The 20767-nt window shown below is 34.6% G+C and overlaps 1 protein-coding gene across 1 annotated transcript; it reads right to left on the bottom strand.

Annotated features, from left to right (window-relative positions):
* Positions 1-518: 518 nt before the first annotated feature.
* Positions 519-8019, bottom strand: LOC135682541 (uncharacterized). Its single transcript, XM_065197475.2, has 2 exons — positions 7513-8019; positions 519-2894 (listed from the first exon to the last, which is right to left on the bottom strand). Exons 1-2 carry the CDS (start codon positions 7889-7891, stop codon positions 2122-2124), a joined length of 1152 nt encoding a protein of 383 aa, XP_065053547.2. The 5' UTR covers positions 7892-8019; the 3' UTR covers positions 519-2121.
* Positions 8020-20767: the final 12748 nt, after the last annotated feature.

Here is a 20767-nt window from a genome sequence, read left to right as displayed (position 1 = left end):
AAAGATTAATGACAGAACGGTACAATGAGATGCAAGATGGTTTTGAAGGCGCTCTTTTTGTTCTAATCTAATAGCCTTCAATACTACTCTAGTATTTCTGTAAACATCATATTGGATGCTTATGATCTGGCTGGTATTCTTCTACCTTAGTAGATATCAATAAGATATCAATTTACGTAGCTCGTACTTTTGACGTCAGTTGCCAAAACACAATTATGGTATTTGCCCAGCCCATATGAATCATATTATATCATCATTTGTTATGTTAATGAAGTAGATAACCAAAAAATTCTTCATAATAATTGCGTATTATTTGGTGGATCTTATTTGACTGTCAGTAAAAAGTTAGCATTTTCGTCTTTAATAAGGGCACTAACACCGAAACTGCATTTATAAAAATATATATAAACATATCTAGAAATTATCAGAGAGGGGTCAAATTTCCCTTCTACCTTACCAGTTCTGACTGTCCTGAAAGAGATATGGGTTCGTCAGTTTTTGCACAAAGAGACACACGATAAAGAATTTCTGGAATTGATCATGAAAACATTGCAATCAGAACAGACTCTCAACATGGCCAATGTTAACACAGGCCCTATGGCTACCATGCCAAAAGTTAGAATAAATTATTTAGGCTTAAACGCAAAATACCCTATGATAAATAAGCTGAAAAAATGATGCAATGAATGGAACCATCAGCTCAGCTCACAAGAAGAAAAAAATTATAACGTTCAAAATAGTTGCCAGTACTTGAAGCAAATTGAAATTGCTTAAGCCGTCAGAAAATTCACCACCTTTAAAGAGGTTGTGTCAGACTGATCTTAAATATTAACTTCTCTGGTCTGAGGCAAAAACTTAAATTACTTTGTGAAAACAACAAGTTACAAAACATAGAGGTCAAAACATAATTATCTAAGCAAGCCAATTATTTAATTTTACTAAAAGACAGATATTTTAAGTGTCTCGATATTCTGAAATCCTTAACAAAATTACCTTAGATAACTTTCTGACAATACAGATGAAAATGAATCGGTCTGAGTTAAAGTTTATCAAGAAGAAAATGAAACTCAAAGAAATTCATGCAAAGCTTTCTAATCGCTCAAGCCTGTTTGGTACACAAAACTCCACAGATTAAAGAGGTGCGTTTGTCGTAAGGTTTAGAGTTATTTGCATCTCGAGTAAGCGTAATAGTTGCCATCAAAAGCCAAGTCATTTTCCTATGGCGTTTGGAATTTTTAGTTATTTTTATTCTCACTTCTTGGTTTTTGTTGAAATAACATGTCATTCACTACAGAGATTAGCGGACACTGATTGGTCGACATAGAGCCAATCAGGCATCACTTTTTACTTTCAATCCATGTTTGGGTACAATATAGCCAAGTTCAACATTCATTTAATGCCCGATCATCGTGATATTTTCTTAAACAACACAGTTCAAAGGATGACTGCATAACAAGTTTTCCAGAAATTTTATTTCTATCAGTGATTTGTAGACAAGGCTCCAAAAACATCTTCAAAGTCCCAAATAACCGTGATACTTATGAGGCGTTTTTGTGGGGCATATCATAAATCTTAGCAATCGGCTGTATTTCTCTGCAAAGGTTTTTATAAAAATGGCCTAGGCCTTCAACATTTTGTAAAATTTGCATCAGTAAGGTTCATAAATTGATAAGTAAAATTGGACATTCAATGGATATAGAAACAAGATGGGCAAATTCTAGCACTCTCTTTAACCTGAAAAGTAGCAAATTATTATAATTTCGGCACTCACATCCTTATCAATAATAAGTATAGTTCTCTGCAACATCATTTAAATGGCGCGAGACATCCTCTGCTTAGAAAATATAACTACTTTTACTTGATGCTGTCTGTCAAATAACCATTAAAAAACGGGAATTTTTCTATTTTCACGCACTGAGGTAAAGCCTCATTATTTTTTGCGTTCTTTGAAACATGAATTCTACCATGCAAGTCATGTTTCGTTTTTACTCAAGTGCTGCTCGATTCCCATTCTTAAATCAACGTGAATCGATCTAGAAGTACTCTTCTCATGTCCAGAGATTCACATTGTTGCTGACTCTGTTTACGCAGCCACAGTGGACATTGGTGATAGTCTGCTTACTAGAGACAATCGCACTCGTCAACAATGAGGCCATCTAGCATCCTTGTAAGGATCTTTGTCTTATCATTGTTGTAGTAAAGGAGTTTCTGTGGTGAAGTTTTTGCAGCAGTGCAACAGAACTTAATATGGTCCGTTTTTTCATTTCGTTTTCGCATGCTGCTCATCATGTATTTGACAATTTCAACTCTTGTCGTGTCACTTCTGCTGTACGCTCCGCATGTCCCTACACAATGGTAAGCTTCAAACTGCCTTGGCTCGATGATACGATGTGATAGGCCTATGTCAGCAAATCTAACCGTCAATCTCTCTCTGCAGCAAACTGACTTTCTTCCTTGGTTGCACTCCACACCTCTTCGCTGTCGCCTTTTAGTACTCTTGAGAAATTCTATCACCATGAAGGGCTTATTATTCGAGTTCCTATCTGGCAAATCCTTCTTTGGAAATTGCATCTCTAATATCAACTTTGCTCCATAGATTTTCAGAACTCCTCCTGCTCTGGACTTAACATATTGTTTCATTTTATCTGATAGCGACAGAGCTATCCAACCGTCTGGTTTCTTGACTTGCAAAAGTCGTTTGGTTGAAACAGGCATTGTGAAAAGTTGGAAGAACCTATTTTTGAATCCAACTTTTATCTTTAAGTCACATTCCTCTTGCGCCAATGTAGCAGGCAGCCACAATTCCGCCAGAACAAGACTCGAATCAGAAATTCGCGAATCCAGCGGAATTTTGAATAGCAAACTTTCAATCTGGCTTTTGAAATTGGATGCTTCTAGAAAAGAAATATTATTAAATTTGTTATGTCAATCTTTCATCTATACAATTAATCATGTTCATAGATATTTCATAGCAGCCGAAAGTATTTCATATTTTCCATATTTCGTTTGTCTATGTGGAAGCAGCAGTCAATGAAACTACCTTAAAAAAAGAGCTTCAAAATTAGACAGATTCAATTAAAGACAAATTAAAAGCTAGACAGCTTGAAAATAAGACAGCTTCAACAAAAGCATTTTTAAAATAAGATAGCTTCCAAATGAGGCAAATTTGAAAAAAATACAGCTTCAAAAATAGGCATATTGAAAATAAGGCAGCTTACAAATAAGGCAAGTGAAAAATAAGACAGCTTCAACATAAGGCTTATTGAAAACAAGACAGCTTCCAAATAAGGCAAGTGAAAAATAAGACAGCTTAAGCATAAGGCTTATTGAAAATAAAACAGCTTCCAAATAAGGCAACTGAAAAATAAGACAGCTTAAGCATAAGGCTTATTAAAAATAAGACAGCTTCCAAATAAGGCAGGTGAAAAATAAGACAGCTTAAGCATAAGGCTTATTGAAAATAAGACAGCTTCCAAATAAGGCAAGTGAAAAATAAGACAGCTTAAGCATAAGGCTTATTAAAAATAAGACAGCTTCCAAATAAGGCAACTGAAAAATAAGACAACTTCAACATAAGGCTTATTGAAAACAAGACAGCTTCCAAATAAGGCAGGTGAAAAATAAGACAGCTTAAGCATAAGGCTTATTGAAAATAAGACAGCTTCCAAATAAGGCAACTGAAAAATAAGACAGCTTCAGCATAAGGCGTATTAAAAATAAGACAGTTTTCAAGTAAAACAGCTTCGAAATAAGAAAGACTCCAAAAAATAAAACTTAAAAATAGGACAGCTTCAGCATAAGGCGTATTAAAAATAAGACAGTTTTCAAGTAAAACAGCTTCGAAATAAGAAAGACTCCAAAAAATAAAACTTAAAAATAGGACAGCTTCAACATAAGAGACATTCATAATTAGGCAGCCTTAAAATAGGGCTACTTCAAACTAAGATAGCTTCAACATAAAATTGCTTCAAGCTATAAAAGCTGAAAAATAAGATATAGTTAAAAAAACAGCTTTAACATAGGACAGCTTCAAAATAAAATAGCTTAAGAATGCTTCATCATAACACAACATCGACAGTTAAAAGCTGCATTACAAGACGGCCTCGATATATGAAAGCTTTACAATGAAGCAGCTTTTCATGACACCAATTTGCCGAGCATGCAAATTTCAGTTGTTCAATGCTGAAAGTACTGTTAATGCTTCTGAAATGATCTCAAGCATTTAGACGCACATTTTGTTTCTTATGTTTTTTCTCATAAAGATCTGTTTATATAAGTGTGTGGAATACGTTTTTGCTGTAATAAGCAATAGGGTCCTGCGTTGCTACTCCTAAACTATCATCTTAGTGATCCAGAACATTGATGCTTTATTTTCGCATTAAAAGTGAAACTCAGAGAGACAACTTTGAACCTTTACTATACGCAAAAGGCACGTACAGCTCTGCCTGTACATGATCGAGCACTTTGTGACAGACAGGTAAACAATTATTTCTGCGCGTGATAAGTAAAGTTTGATAGAAAGGTTTTAAAATTAAAGTAAAGTCTCTTTGAGCTTAATATCTAATGCCTAGTCTACTCGGAATATTATCCTTTCGATAAAAAGTTGATGAAATGATATTCAAATTTTTGTTTTTGTGCTAGGCAATTTACTATTGCTGTTACCTTTAAAAATAAAAAAAGATTTGTCAATCAAAATTTCAATTGCTTTGGCATAATGATCCTATGTAAAAAGAATAAATAAGAGACTGAAAAGATTATGAATCTTTAAAGAAACTATGAAATTATGGCTTTATAGTTATGCTTTTAATACTACCTTATTATTGTAGTGTTTTTTTACTTGGATAAAACGACGTATTTGCTTTTCTTGTTATTGTGAACTTCAACGATGAAAATTGCTAAAAGATTCTGCCTTTTACATCGAATTGATCCAGAAGATATTTTTAGCAATTAAATGAAGATTCACAACTTCAAAACGATTGTCTATAGTATTATGATGATGAAAATGAGTGGAATTATGAATAACCATTGATGTTTGGATTTACTGTACGTTAACTCGAAAACGAGAGTGATGGTGACGTTTTGTAACGAGATAATGGATACGGTTGGGTACGTCCAGCCAAAAGTACAAAAACACTCTTTTTTATTAGAACTACTAAATTCAAGTTCAGACCGACTTTTCTTAATTTCTTCGAAAATCTGAGGCTGGATTGTTCTTAATTTTTTCTTAAATCAATAATAGGGTGTAAGTATGCGATTGCTAGCTTTTCGCTCTAGAGAACTTTTCAGACCTCATTTGCCAACAAATTGAGTGATACAATATTTGCCAACAAGCTTAAATATTCATCGAAAAAGCACCAACACATGGTTAAAAATCCTCACTATTGAGATAAAACGTTGTTCAAAATTGCATGTTACAGTAGCTAGCCTCAGCTGTTCTTTACTGTTGTTCTTAATTTTTTCTCTACTTTCGACCAAGTTTTACGGCTCGTGTTCTTATAAAATTGTTCTTATAGAAAAAGAGTTGATGTGAGATATATAGCTGAACCTAGATTTGCCATGTTGTGACAGGTCTTTAAAATAATAGGTCATTATTAAGAGGGCTTTGACTCCACTACGTCAAATTACGCCAAGAAGCATGGCAGAAACTCGTGACTGGCTTATTTGAATGAGGCGTGGCAGAAAAAGTCGAATCTCTATTCTTAGATAAAATACACTCTAGTCTGACTTAAAATGTCAAGGGTTTTCAGAAATGTGATGCAATAGAATACATCTGTATCTTATTTGCGTGTGGTTTTTCCAGTCACCATTCACAGTATGAACACGACTTCTTGGATGACTGATTCTCCAGGAAAGGCTGTTCTGATTTGACGGAGAATGTGAAGAAAGAATTTGCAAGAAAGATTTGATAATTTGAGAGAAATGTTGCATGAAATTTATCAGTAAAGGTCCCTTTTGGAATTTGAGCTTGAAATGGAGTTCAGGGAAAGCAAAACAGCATTTTCGTGACAATTTTCAAGTGTCTTCCTCCTGTCTTAAACTCAAAATAGATCTTTGACGCCTAAGAATTTACCAGCTTGGCCTTATCTGTGATGATTTGTTTCGTGAAACATTGGGAAAATTTCTGACGACATTTCCTCTTTAACCCAGAAAGCAATGACACCACTTGGTGCACTCCTAATCAATGTGAATAAACGGCATAAGTGTCATGCGATATACGGATGGATTAAAAACAGTTTAACATTCACACAATCTTGCGGGTTTAAAATTCATTTGAGACCAAACCAATTAGCGCGGACGATGGACATAGCGAATCCACTAGGGAACATGCTTTTCTGTATGTCATATTCGCAGGAATGAGTTCCCTGACCCTAGGCGAACTGTGATTGGCTGATACAGTCAAAACCCCGCGATGTCTATGACACGAGATTGACTAGATTATCCTATCTGGATTCGCTAGTTCTACCAAATGAATTAAAAGTGTCAAATATAATGCGTATCAAATATTTTAAATGCATCAGAAGAATATCTAAATAGATTTTCTAAGTAGATTTTCATTATGTAAATTTAAGTGACTCGTTTTCCGGAAATTCAAAAATGGAACAACACTTAAACTTATATATTAGAACTCAAAACCCAGCCTTTAAAATTGCTCCTATTTCTCTGTACCAGGGGCGTCGCGACCAGGGGAGGGTTGCGGGGGTGTCACACCCCCTAATAGTTTCTCAGTAGGAAATTTCAGGTAAAACCTGCTCAGTTGAAGAAACGCTAAAAGCAGTTGTTCCTATGGTTAGATATGATATTCCTTGACATGAAGGAAGGTAATCAAACTAAGCGTTAATGATTTGAAGATTCCTTGTTGGCACTACATCCACAAATCCAGGCCCTCTGTAAGTAAATTGTACCTTATGTTCATTCCCCTAAAGCTTCTCGGCAGGAGCGTCAACTGCAAGTCACAATGAAGTTCAGTTTTTCTTAACATTCAAAAGGCATGCTAAGATGGAAAGAGGGATCTAAATTGACAACCAGTGCTGCTTTTCACCTAGCTCTAGAAGTAACATGGTATTTTTCAAGACGACGGTTTTTATCTACTGTCAATTTGTTTGCTAAAGTATAAAAAAATTTCAATAGGATTAGATGAATTGCTGTAGTAAATTTGCTCAAAGAGTGCATTTTCCAGGGAAATGGAAGCAACCATATTGCCGCCTCGGGTAGTTACTATGTCTTTCGTCCGCCTTGATTTACAGATTTGACAAAACTATTATGAAAGCCAGTTTCAGGCCGTAATCTGATGTTTTCTACAATGATACGATGTTAGATCAATATGATTTATTTTGCTCAAAAAGTGAAAAAAAACAGGACTTCTCAACCAACGATATGAAAATTTTCTTGTTGTGAACTCAATATAAATTTTAGTTATCATATCCTGGTTAAGCTACATGTCCCAATAGTAAGTTTATAAGTATTATAATCAACTAGATTGGTGAAAAACAGAATGTGAGTAAAATAATTCACCTGTTTCGCCAAGCAATATTTGCCTTTCTGCTGTTGTTGGCTGAAGCAGTTCACCCTGTGTACGCGAAAACATAAGATCTTCAACCCGACTTAAAAAAGAGCCACTGGGGGCGGTTAGATTTGTGGCTGGTTCACCCGAGGCAATTCCAAGAGCTTCTTGTATTCTCTCTTTTATCCGCAACAAATGGTACTGTGTCCGGATCGCATTAGAGTCTTTATTGCACCCACTGCAAGGTGCTGTGTGGAGAAGATCCTTGTTTTTCCTGAATGCAATTTCCTTCCTCTCCTCTCCAATTCTATATGCTTCTTTCAACTCAATTGTCATAAACAAAATCAGTACTGCCGTTCTAAGCACTGAAAATTTCATGCCTCTTTCCATTTTGCCGTGTAGTTGCTGTCAGCTGGACTCTAAATTACTGCTCGGTTAAAGACTTCTCTGATTTAAACCTTTTTGTGTCTAACCTTCGACCTCGATAATTCTATCTAGACTAAGACGGAATTTAGCTGAACGAACATATTTAAGGTCTCTCTTTCATATGTCATTCATCAATGGAAAATTGACACCTATCAACAATGTATGTCTTTCCAGGACTTATCTCCAGGATTTCATAATCTTTTTGTCGAATCTAGATCGCTCAACTCAAGCCACGTTGAGCACATACGTACGAAAATGCAGTGGAAAAGAGCTGTAAAGAAATTGAATTTCGCTGAAACATCTTTAAATGAAATATCATAACCAAATTTTGATTACATTTCATTAATACTTTATGTAAACTAATATTCTTCTCGTTATTACGATGCAGACCTTGCGTGTTGGAGCCCTCCCCTTTGCAAAGTTATAACTCTGATAATAAATGTAACAATGATCATGATTACTATGATGATCGATCTATAAATTACGTATTTCCCTTCACTCTATACTGACAGTACTCTTCACTCCTCCTTTAAGAAAGGAACAAGAGGCTAAAAAGAGTAAAGATGACTGATTATAACATAAAGAATATAAAAGAAATTAAGTTTGAAAAATTTGTCATATTGGTTATCATTAATAGCAGAATTCGGGTGAAAACGATTACATAGCCATAAAATCACTATTTAAGTACGATCAGCTTTCTGAGTGGTAATATAACTGGCAACTTTAACTAAATAGTGGAAAAAGAGCAAACAGGATTGCGGGAAGATTAATAGGTCGTCAATCTGACGATTAAAAAGCATTATGGGACATTGAATCTTACTGGGTATCAGTTGAAAGATTGGCGATTTATCCAGGTTCGCCAAAAACGACCCCTGATAACCGATCGAAACACAAAACTATAGAAAAGAGAGGTCGGTCATAAAAAGAATATGTCATGAGTGAGGAATGTATGGAGAACAAAGTCTATGCTCTTTCTGTGTTTTAAGTTAAAATCCTGCTTACTGGTTTCAGATATCGTATGATTTGAAGAATCCTGCATTGAGAAAAGTTTTCATTGCAAAGCAAGTCTACTTAGAGCATGTTGCCTAATCTATGTATCTTTTCAACTGTTAATTACTTATACACGCACAAATTGTAGAGCTTAAATACTTTATTATTCAGAGAAAAAAATACTCTACTTATCGTACCCTTGGTTGAATTAAAAGCTAGACTAAATAGAGGCTCTACTTATTTTGTCAGTCCAATATTCGTCCCCCCCCCTATCCTCCCCAATAAATTTGGTATTAGTATCAGATCAGTTTATTGATAGAGATATTTTTTTATCAGTTCAATTAAGCGGATATTACAAAGCCAACCATCTACTTATGTTAAATCTTTATCAAAGATGACTATTTCAAAGGGTAAAAACCATTAAAAACCATTCACCTTATGGAGCTCAGACTTATTTTGATTAAGTGATGGTTATTCACTTTTAGATTATATTAAAATTCTCATACTCAGCTCCTATTTAATCTATAACAATATATGACTGTATTGAGATTTCGGAAAACGCAGCTTAAAAATAAAATTTATAACCAGTATGACGACGAAGAAAAAAGACATTATGTATTCGTCAGCTTCTTGTTACATCGTGGACAATTCCAATCAAGACAAATCTATTAAGACATTATGACAATTCCAATTTAGGCAATTTCATTACGATAAGTCCATTAAATTAAACTAGACGTTTCGACTCTGGCTAGAGTCATCTTTGGTATAATTACAGGGGAGAAAAAAATCAACTTAAATACGAAAGAGCTAAACGAGGGTAAAATCAACGAGGGTAAACGAGGGTAAAAAAATCAACTTAAATATGACTGTATGAACTTAAGCAAAAACATTGGAATTTTTATCAACTCACCAGAATAACTATGGCAGTATATTTTCTCTTTTCCATTTTCAGAAGTGAAAATTATCATGATATATATTCAAATTGTCTTCAAACTATGCAAATTTGTATGGGAAACTTTCTGATATTACTAAGAAAATGGCATAAAGAAACACTATTGAAACTTTATCAGGCCTATCTTCTTTCGATAATGTGCAGACATGTTGATATTGGAAATGCATATAAAGTTAGTCGTGTATGCTTCGTACTTTGAAATGCTAATTTCGCTTATTAGAACTAAAAAAAATGATTAAATAAACAGCAAATAAAATTCATCAATATTTTTCACGCCCTCTCTTTAAAACACTGGAACAACCAACTCCGCATCAAATGTTGAAAAATTTCACTGAATTGAATTTTTGCCTTATATGGCAGTAATGCAATGTAATTGTTATAAATGGCCTAAATAGTCTTTCAAAGATTATCTGTTTGACCTTTAGTAACTTAAAAGGAAAAGAAATTACCCGCCTTGCTCAGGCCGAAATAGGCTTTTAGCTTTACTTGGATAAACACTTTGGCGCAGAGTTGATTTACATGTATATCAAGCTTGAAATCGATAAATCGAGAGTTAATGTAACCCACGCCTATATGAAATGGGCATAAATCAATAGGAATCAGCAAAAAACCATAGCATTATTACTTAAATTCATGCTTCTCAAATGTAAGCATATCCAGATGGATTAAAGCGTCTTTCGGTATGTTTCTAGTCTAAGAGACAAGGCTTAGTAATTATATTTAATTGGAATTTCAGAAATCATATTTCAGGATATAGATTCTAGTAAAGAGGCTTCAACATTCTTTCGTTGTTGAAAAACCAGGATTTGCAAACAGAGTAAGGGCAAAGAAGATTTTCTACAGATATACGACTCTCAAGATGCTTATTCTATAAATTGTGATCTACTGAAGGAATCCAATATGATTCTTGAAAAGTTTGTTCTTTATGATTGTCCTTATTCTTCACAGCATTCGCAGAGAGATCGCAAGGTAAATTTGTAAAAGACATTTTTGCTTAGTGTGTGATGTGAATTGCCCACCGATAGACCCAATTTCAACTAATACGTGAATACCTATCTAAAATATCATTTTTGCTGTGATAAAAAATCGAGTCCAGGAAGAAAGCCATGAGTTGCAGTGCATGTTGCAAATGTGGCTTTGTTTTGTAATTTCAGACTAGTAAGCAAAGCATAGGAGACAAGTTTCGGGCTTTTCAAAGAAAAAATAATTGCCAAATCTACTGAAGGAAAAAAATTGAATACTTTTTGCTGGTATTAAGCTCAGAATTAATCAGTAGCTGAAAATTTGAAGATTTCATGAATAGATTTAAAAACAAAATTTTTTGTCTTATTTGAGAAGCCAATAACCTGGCTATAAATGCGATAATGTAACCTAAAAATTATGTTTTTCTTGTTTCTCTTTGAAGAGACATAAAAGCTTTTTTACATAAAATTATGTTTTTAACATTAAAAGAATGCCAAATTTCTTTCAAACTTGCAAACAGGCAATAATAATTCTGAAACGTTGTCAAAAAAGAGTGCAGTTTATTAACTGTGTCTTTTAAGCGACAACTTGGCTCGCTCTTGCTCATTTTTCAAAGAAGCCCAATATTTTAAATCCATTCTGATCATTAAAATTCAATTACTTTGGAATGACGTTATCAGAAAAAAATTGTAATTGAATTTGTATGGCAAATCTTGGTAGCTGGCTTATCATAAACTGCTTTACTCTGAAAGAACTACAAACGAAAGCTTGGGAAATCTTGGTTGCTGGTTTATCATAAACTGCTTTACTCAGAAAAAACTACAAACGAAGACTTACAAAAATGGCTAAAGTTTTTTTAAAAACAGTAACTATCTATTTCTCATTTTTCTATCAATTTCTTTCAATTTTTTGTCATCTCTCATTCTTTACAAATCAAATCAGAATTATTTTCTTTTACCAAATAACAATATGATTTTTTTAAATTCGATTAAAATTTGGAATGGAAGAAATAATGATGAATCTATTAAAAAGAGACATTCAACTTGAGCCTCAAAGATACGAGGATTGAAAAGAGTATGTTGAATGGGTTGACTTTTTATGGAACCGTGCTTTTGCAATTTATTCATTGGTGACAAAAAAATTTAAAAAATTGTTTTCATTAAAAAATGCTCAAGCTTTTTTCCGACACGCTTCAGATTTTAAAATATTATTGTAATAAATGACATCTCCACCATTTTCCCGAAGTTTGATATCATAGAACTGTGTCAGACAAAATTCTTAAGAATGTTTGAGAATTTTTGATTTTCTCAATTTTTTTCTTAAATCCTCCAACGCATATTGTGATAAAAATGAATGTTATCCTTTTTTAGAATCAGAGTCAAGAAGAATCCATAGTATTATCTGAAAATATTTTTATATTTTATTCTTAATAAAGTCTACTTTTTATCAAGATCCTAACAATGTTACTAGTTTCATTTTCTTGTTCAAAAGCGAATTTGAAGCTTCAAAATCAGGGTATCTTCCATAAGAAAAACACTTTTATATTTTGCTTTTTACAAAAGCTACTTTTTGTTAAGAAATGACTAGTATGATTTTCTTGTTAAGAGCCGGATTTGAAGGTTGAACATTTAAAATCCGTCAGACAATTCAAAAGACATGGAGAAATCCATTATATGGAAGAGGCACAAGTTCAAACTTTCTGTCTTTATAGAAAACGTTCAAGATATATTTGTTTTCACTTATTTCAATTTCTTTCGTGGCCTTTTTTCTCTGCAAACTTCCCTTCTCTGTCGTAATTTTTAAATTTCATGAGGCGGCGTCTATCTGTTTGAGTTGCTTTTTAGATGTTGCCTGGATAAAATTGACTGGTTTTTAAAAAACTCCAATATCGAACAGGCTCCGACAAAAGGCTCCCAACTGTGAATTGATCTGATATGTGCGAATTCCACTTCTTTCATAAAATCATCTTAAATATTTGTTTCTCGACGCATGCAACAAATACTACATGTTTGTTGAACCTATGGTTTGTGTCCAAAAAAGTTGTGGCTACGCTGCGTCATTCGAGTACAGTAAAATTATGTTTACTTTTCACCATTTGCGTTTTGAAGTTCAATTTTGATATTTAAAACTCAAAACAAAAGAACGTGCTGCTGTCGAAATCTAATGAGGGTAGCTATTAGAGGGTTAACAGAATAACAAACAAAACCATACGAGTATCATGAGCACTTCAAAAAGAGGAGGGTTGTTTGCCTGCCCTCATAACCCCCTTATAAGTTTGAATTCGTGTGTAAAAACGAGTATGAAAAGATCATGCTAGCTCCCTCAAAGATCATGGGTGATTTATCAGTGTAATCTAGTCCATATTTGGACATTAAGAACGTGCCACTCACAAGGTAAATGTTTCCTTGAACCAAAATTTACAAATAAAATTGAATCTTTGAGAAATCCATTGTTGACTATCAAAAACTGGTGTTCAATCGAGGAGTGGTTGAAAGCTTTTACAAACTGAAAAATGTCCTTCTATAGAACCTTGAAATAAGCTTAAAAGTGCAACAAACTTTTTGGGCAATGTTTTATTGTTTATTCTGAACATTTTTCAATCCACCACAAATCTGGGTTTGTTATTGTGTTTCAAATAAATAAACAAATCAAAGGCAATTAAGCACAAACTCTCTGCCATGACCAAGAGCCACTTGAAGGGACAATGGTATCACAGGGAAGGAAACCAGTAACACCTATTGAGAGACTTTTGAAGAAAAGTATAGAAAGAGCTTTCAAAAAGTAAACAATTTACGTTGACCAAAGAGAATCAAATCACAAAATAGCGATGAACGTTAAAGCTGTAACTTAATAAAAACATAAGATAGGGTCTGCAAGATATATTTAACATTTCAAAAAAGACCTAGGGTTGCAGCATCTGGCAAAATGGGTTACAAAGCACAATCAAGAGCAACGTAACCATAATATTCTGGAAGAATAAGTTTCATAAAGGCTCTCAAAAACAGTTCTATAAGACATTGCAGAGCTGGTAAAATAGAAAACACCCAACAAACAGCACAAGTATTGATTAGGGGGATAATGAAAGGGGGCATCACAACAGGCTCGATCGACTTGCCATAATTTCTTACAGTGTTTTATTTCAAAGCTATTTTAAATTCCAAGCGTATTTTTGAATTTTTTCTCTGGTTACAGCCTCTGCTCAATCGTGTTAATAAATTTATCGACATCGTTAATTTACATGTGAATGAATTTATCATATATATGTATAAGCATTGACAACAAATTTCATTTGCAGTTATCAAATTAGATTTTAAGCGTGGATCGGAAATCATCATGGATATTCCAGAATAACTTGTTCAATATCGTGCGATATGTTTGAATGAGAATTTCAAACATAATCTCAAAGGTCATAAATACAGTGGTGCCATTGCAAAGAAATGACAAACTTTAACCATGTCAGTTACAATCCAATTAGAATTAATGCTATTCGGATGCAGCAGTTGGATTTTTAGCATTTTTAATGCCTTCCAATAATCTACGAGGTTTTACACTTGGTAGCGGCTTCACCTTTGACCGAATAACACAGCACTGATGTATTTTGATCAAAGTATATTGTACATGAATCACAGGTGTACACGAATCAATCACGTCATAATTGATTGTAATGCGTATAGCTCGAGCCTGCAGCAAAGGCCATTACTATAGATAAGGACAGGGCATTATGCATTCAATTATGGAAATTTGAAGACCTAGAAACTTGTCGGCTAATAAAGGAAGGCTCGCCCACTTTTTGTCTCCTTGTCTTTAAGATCTAAGGAGTTCTGAAGTTTACCGTAGCAAGTGCATCTTTTGTAGTCATCATTAAATTATTGTTGGTGCTCCACAGGGCTCTGTGCTCTCTCTTTTCATATTCATCATTTTCATCTATGCTCTCCTTTGCTGGTACCTCTACAAATTTCAATTTCAGTTTTTGCTTAGCCTTTCATTCTTATTCATTCAAGACATATTTCATTGTAAATACTTCAAGGAGTTGCCTCAGCATTGTTTCTAGTTGATTATCTGATCGGATGGAATAGTTGCGTAGAGGCAATATGGTTTGGGTATATCAAAAATACAACACAGGTTGCCATTTCACTTATGCAAAGCCTAGATTCTCATCCTTCCTCCATGAACAGTACTGACTTGGATATTTCTACATTCTTCACACGATTTGCTCTTGCTATTTCATTCAATCTTAATTAGAAGTCTCAGATATCCTTTTTTGCTAAACGGACAACGCAAAATATTAGGTTCCTCTCAAATGCATTCTGGCACTTCAACCTGGCACATAAATTGATTAATTGTCAATCTTAAATTCTTTCCTATTTTGGAGTACTCCTCTTCATGGGAGGAAGATTAAAATAGGAGCTAGAGAAGGCAGAGGGAAAAGAGGGCCTGCATGGGGTCACAGAGACAAGTGGAGCAGGTGAGAGGGACTGTAAGGGCTAGAGGGAGTAAATCCCCACATCTAAGAATCCTAACATCGGTCTAAAGATAAAAATAGACATCGAAGTCACCTTCCTCTGTATGAAAGAAAAATTTATCCGTCAGAAAATCTCTGGCATCAACATTTTTGCTCTCATATTTAGTGTCTTGCTTCTAAACGATATTGCTCTAAACTGTTGCTTTGGACATTCAGGCTGTTGTGGAAAAGCTTCTTACAACAGAACTCTTAAAAAGCATTTAATTAATTATTCTACTTTTATTTTTGTTATCAATAAAGGATTTAAAACACTCGCCAAATTCAACTTCATATAATTTTCTTTCATTTGAGACAATTTACTTCCAAGTGGAAAACTAATGGACATGCGTGCTGACTGTCCTTCCAAAACAAAGAACATCGGTCACATACGGTGCTCCGGGCTTTTTCTTTCTGGTTTGTTCCGCCTTTTAAGTTCCCATTGCACTTTAAAAAGAGAGGGTGACAAATTTCTAATTGCACCAGCTATTTTTTGCTATTACTGTTCTTTTTTCAGAAAAGAACCCTTTTCTATTCTTATTGAAGAGCTCTTAAAACCTTTTCTATTAACAACAACTACCATAGCCCTGGTTGCCTTTTCCTGGAATTCTTTTGAAAAAAAACCACAAAGGAGCGGTGCAAACTATTGTCTCCTCGCCAGTGCCAGTGCCGTAGGCACATTAGGTTGTAAGTAGATATATATGGGTATATATGGGTATAGCTGCACATATAGTAAAGCTTGTTGGCTATCTTGGCTACTGTTATTGGCTTTGGTACTAAAATAATGGCTCGTTAAAATATTTACAAATATTTATGCATAAATAAATATTTTTTTCGTTTATGTTCCCATTAATTATCCCATTTAAAGGCAGTGTGTCGCGCTGTTCATTGGCAATTGTTTGTTGAATTTCGAGGGTCACTAGGTGAATCCCCTCAGGATAATTACCAATTACTTTTCAGTATCTGCGTGGCTGTTTTTAGCCAAGAGCAAGGGCTGATTAGCCTGTTCTCCACAGACCTGAAACACAGGCTGGAGCTTGGCTAAAGCTTTTGCAACTTCAAAGGAATCATCGAACTCAAGTCCATCCAGTTTTGCTATGCCTTTGAAGCCTTGTATGCCGGGTCGAAATATTAGGATTCGTTTTAGTTATTTTATTTTGAAAATTTGTCTCGTTACATTGGATTCTCGTCGCCATATTACTTTGTTCCGGAATTTTATCTTCGTATCTACACTCGTTGCAAGATTCACAAAATCCGCTGTCACTTACATACCACTTTCGAAGAAAACCTTGCTTTATTAGATGTTTCATCCTAAAGTGCCTTCCTGGCAAATATTGGTACTATAAATTCTCTTTAAAAAGCCTTTACCTCTTTCAATGGTTTTTTGTTGCAGACGCCCCCTTAAAATCCCCAACCTTGGGTACTCTGAATATGTACAACACATTCTACAAAAAGGAACAAAGTTTAACCTTTTTGAATAAGTAAACCACTGCATTCCACAGACTTTGCCTGTATTTTAAATACAAACAAACCTGGAATACGTTCTATTGTTGTTTCAAGGCGGTCAATTTCCATAGAGATGAGACGCGCCAAACTAAAAAAGTCTCTTCGATGACATCGCTGCACAGAGTGCAATACTGCAGTAGTGTCACGCAACAGAGGGGAGCAAAGAGCGAAATTCATTTTTCTTAGACCCTGGGTTGTCGCTTGAATTAGTCTAAACCTGTATCAAATTTAAGGCTAGGGGGGATGGGAGTCATAAAGAGAAAAATTAGCTGACAAAGACGAATAGAAGCAAAAATGTAGGTGCCATTTAACCCACCGATGGTCGATTTTTCCAATCAACTGAGGATTTTGCAGACCAGCTGAAGATTTATCGATCGACTTATGAAGAATTTAGGTTGTTGCATATCTTTTCCCCTTCTTGGCAAGGATGGAAAAGGTAGAGCGCCCTTTATCCTAGATAGCCCTGATTAAAGTGAACAGAAGCTCCCGGTAAATTTGAGGGCTGATGAGTGGTAACAATGGTCCCGAAGACTATGGAGCAAACCCTCTCACCATTGGCGTCGCGCTTGACCTTCCTGACAAGGGGAAAGGGGGGGATGGGGTAGAGGATCATCAAAAGGAAAGTTTGCGGACAAAGACATAGATGAAGAAGAATTTAGGTTCTATTTCAGTTACTGGTAGATGATTTTACTGATGAATTCTTGAAATGTTGTGGGGTGTGACACCCTCACACCCCCCTTCGCCACCTACGCCATTGCCTTTCACGCTTAAAGGTGCGACTCTATAGCATTTTTTGATACACTGTTGGAAAATGCAACAGTTTTCACCTTTCTCCTTGTCCTCTGTATTTTACCGTGACTTATATTGAGCACCAAGCCTGAAGCAGGCGCAAGTGCAAAGGGCAAAAGCGTGATTTTTGTAAATACATACAATTATTTTTTATGAGAAACAAATACTAGGAAATCAGATAATATTAAAAAAAAGTCCAAACAAGTCCAGAACTCAGAAATTTTATAAAAAAGTTTAGATACAGAGAATGAAAATACATTTCCCCAGCCAGTTAGAGAAGAATCAAATCGCTTGACAAAAGTATAATGAGCATTTGAAAACAACATTGAAGAGTCTCACTGTTTGCATTTACGAATATTCTTCCTAACAAGTTTCTGTTGCGAAATTTCCTAGCGTGAAAAACTGAATATAGGAAGGGAATTTTGAACATAATGACGTCATATTTACGAAATTTTTGAGCATTGAAATTTCTAATAGCGTTTAAGCGGGATTACCAGTTGCTGGTACTTGGAATGCATTTTTGAAAAAGCTACTGTTTTTGCACGTCTTATGACGTGATTGCTAATGTTGTGTGTAAACGTATAAAGGTTGAATGACTTGCGGTCGAGAGAGTAAAAGGTAGGCATGCAGAAGCACGTAGTAAACATAGCGTTATCCTTGAATGCGCTGTGAAGTTATAGCAAGTTTCCGTGGGCCGCTCGCTTCCCGTAACCTTTCAAGAGAAATTGGTGCGTGTGTCTCCTAACAAGAGGAGCCGGCTTGACGCCTCACGAACTTGCATCAATCTAATTTACGTAAATGTTGATGGCATTTTAACTCTAGTGTGGATTAGCTAGTGTTCCAGGTCAAATTTTATCTGCATTTGCAACTTCAAATGCACGCTAAGTAGCAAATGCCCTGAAAAACTCGTTTTTTGTTGAAAGACGAGGTTGCATTAAGGGAAAGGGTAAAAGTAACGCAACAGCAAGTAACGCATACCTGCTTGAGACAAAAATGTATCAAAAACTATTTAAAGTTTATATCAAAAGATACTAACAAAGCATACTTCTACGGATCAAAGCAAAATCGTTAAATACCATATGAATACCAGTTACAACGAATGTAGCAAAACCAGGGACAATTTTTTGTTCAAATCGTTTCTCATCATCGTCATTGTTTACTTTCGGTGTATGTACAAGTTGTAATACAAGGAATTTTGAATCAAGACATAACCAAAGTCACTTGGCAAAAAATGATTTGTCACTGGAAATACACGATTTACTGATCATCGTTTTTTTACTCATGCTTAATTTGTCTTTTAGGCTTAAAAGATTTGAAATATCAAATACTATGGTTTTGAAATTCTCTTTTTATTTGGGTCTTTATGAAAAAACTGCATGCTCATTACGAGTGTAAATTAATTAAAGGAGATATCCTTGAGACTATTTGTTGATAATTTTGCTAGATTCATTCCTTCGGACAAGCAGACGTTTTGAATGGAATATAATTTTTAGGCATTTTCAAGAAAATCCTGGGTGGAGTGTATTTCTTTCCGTCTTTACAATAAATATTTCTATGTAATGACGTCATATAAGATAATCCTGTACTGAAGGTACAAATAGTAGCATTTTCTTTCCAGGAAAGATCAATGGCTGAAAATTTTACCCGTGGAATGATCGAGGAATTATCAGTACTCCCTAATTAATCCTTTTTATTTTAATAAAACCACTTATAAATTGTTTCAATAAAGCACTCTTTGTTCAAAAAGACAGCAAAAGTTCTATTTTTTTGTTCATTGATCATCGTCAAAGTGAGAAGCTTGACTCATAAGGCCGTGTAAATAACATGTTTTATTGTGTGATCGAGTTCCAATCCAATGATAATTCTTCCGTTGTGTTTGGCCACATGATTTATCTAGTGACCTTGCGTTCATCAATCAGTATTGTTCCTTGAAATCAAACCTCTGTACGATACTACAGATCTTTATTATGCACAGAATATGTGTTTGCTTCTGTTTTCTTAAATGTTTCACGAGGTTTTTGGTAGGAATCCTTCTAAAGCTGCAATAGGCTTTATGCTTTAACAGAACTTCAAATTGCTGAACTTTAGACTAATTTTTCATTGATTATCAGCACTTTTAGGAAAACAATATTTGATTCTTATTTCATGACAACAATCTTCGATTCCAAAATAATTTACCTTGAATATTCCTATAATTAACTCTTTATTTCTATTGTCATCTCTACGGACTCGTGGGATTAAGCATCTCAAATCTTAATACATGTAGATGATTAGTTATCAAGAATATTTAATGAATAAAGCTACTAATATAAATTCTCTACTATTGTTTTTTTCTTTGTGTGCTATAGCTTCGTTTCCCTATCGCTTAATATAAGTTCTAACTGCCGTTACTCTGTAACAAGTCTCGAATAAAAACTTCGGCATTTTTTTCTGTGGCTGAGACAACATTTTACGTAAATTGAGTCAAAGATAGATTTTAAAGAAAATTCACAGGAAGAATTGGCTGAAAAATTGGAAGAAGTTATAAGCAAGATTAGAATCTCATGTAAGAGGGGGACCTTAATCACGTTGCTTATTAAGAGCATATGTTTAGGCAGAATTTTATAGCAACGAGAAAACCACAAAATTGCCTCATTGAAGAAGAAATTTTAATCTAATTCAAAGGAAAAAATACTTTTCAGCATGATTTAATGTTTGAAATAATAAATTCATAAGGGCAAGTGGGGATACAAGGTATAAATTCAGTGAAAAGAGCTCCATTCATTGACAGGTAGCCATGCAAGACGTGCAAAGATGTAAGAACATGTAATCGTAAAATACAAAAACAAGAATCCAAATTAATGCTCCTTCATTGATAAAGTTAAGAAAAAATGTCTTCAAATTTTGCACCTTTGATTAGGACAGAAAAAGTAAAGCAAATTACAAATTATAAATTACAGTTGGCATCTTTCATTAAAGTTTCCCTGGATGTTTTTTGTGGCTAACATACAACCGACTCCACTTAACAGCATTTGCTGCGATATAACTGGGGTGCATTGTATCATATTTTAGAAGATATCACGCATCCTAACCAAGTATGGTTCCCTAGCCAAGCATGGCTTCCTAGCCAAGTATGGCTTCCTAGCTAGGTATGGCTTTCTAG

This window comes from Rhopilema esculentum, chromosome 16 (genome assembly GCF_057945365.1).
Source record: "Rhopilema esculentum isolate cy_ngs chromosome 16, ASM5794536v1, whole genome shotgun sequence".
In the NCBI taxonomy this organism is placed as follows: Eukaryota; Metazoa; Cnidaria; class Scyphozoa; order Rhizostomeae; family Rhizostomatidae; genus Rhopilema; species Rhopilema esculentum.
The sequence above is the reverse complement of the archived record's forward strand: the minus strand, read 5'-3'. Positions and strand labels throughout refer to the sequence as shown.

Excerpts from the sequence above, each read along its gene's own strand:
- LOC135682541 (XM_065197475.2), bottom strand. The coding sequence starts at position 7,891 with ATGGAAAGAGGCATGAAATTTTCAGTGCTTAGAACGGCAGTACTGATT. Across the intron at positions 2,895-7,512 it reads AATATTGCTTGGCGAAACAG|AAGCATCCAATTTCAAAAGC; the intron begins GTGAATTATTTT and ends TTTCTTTTCTAG.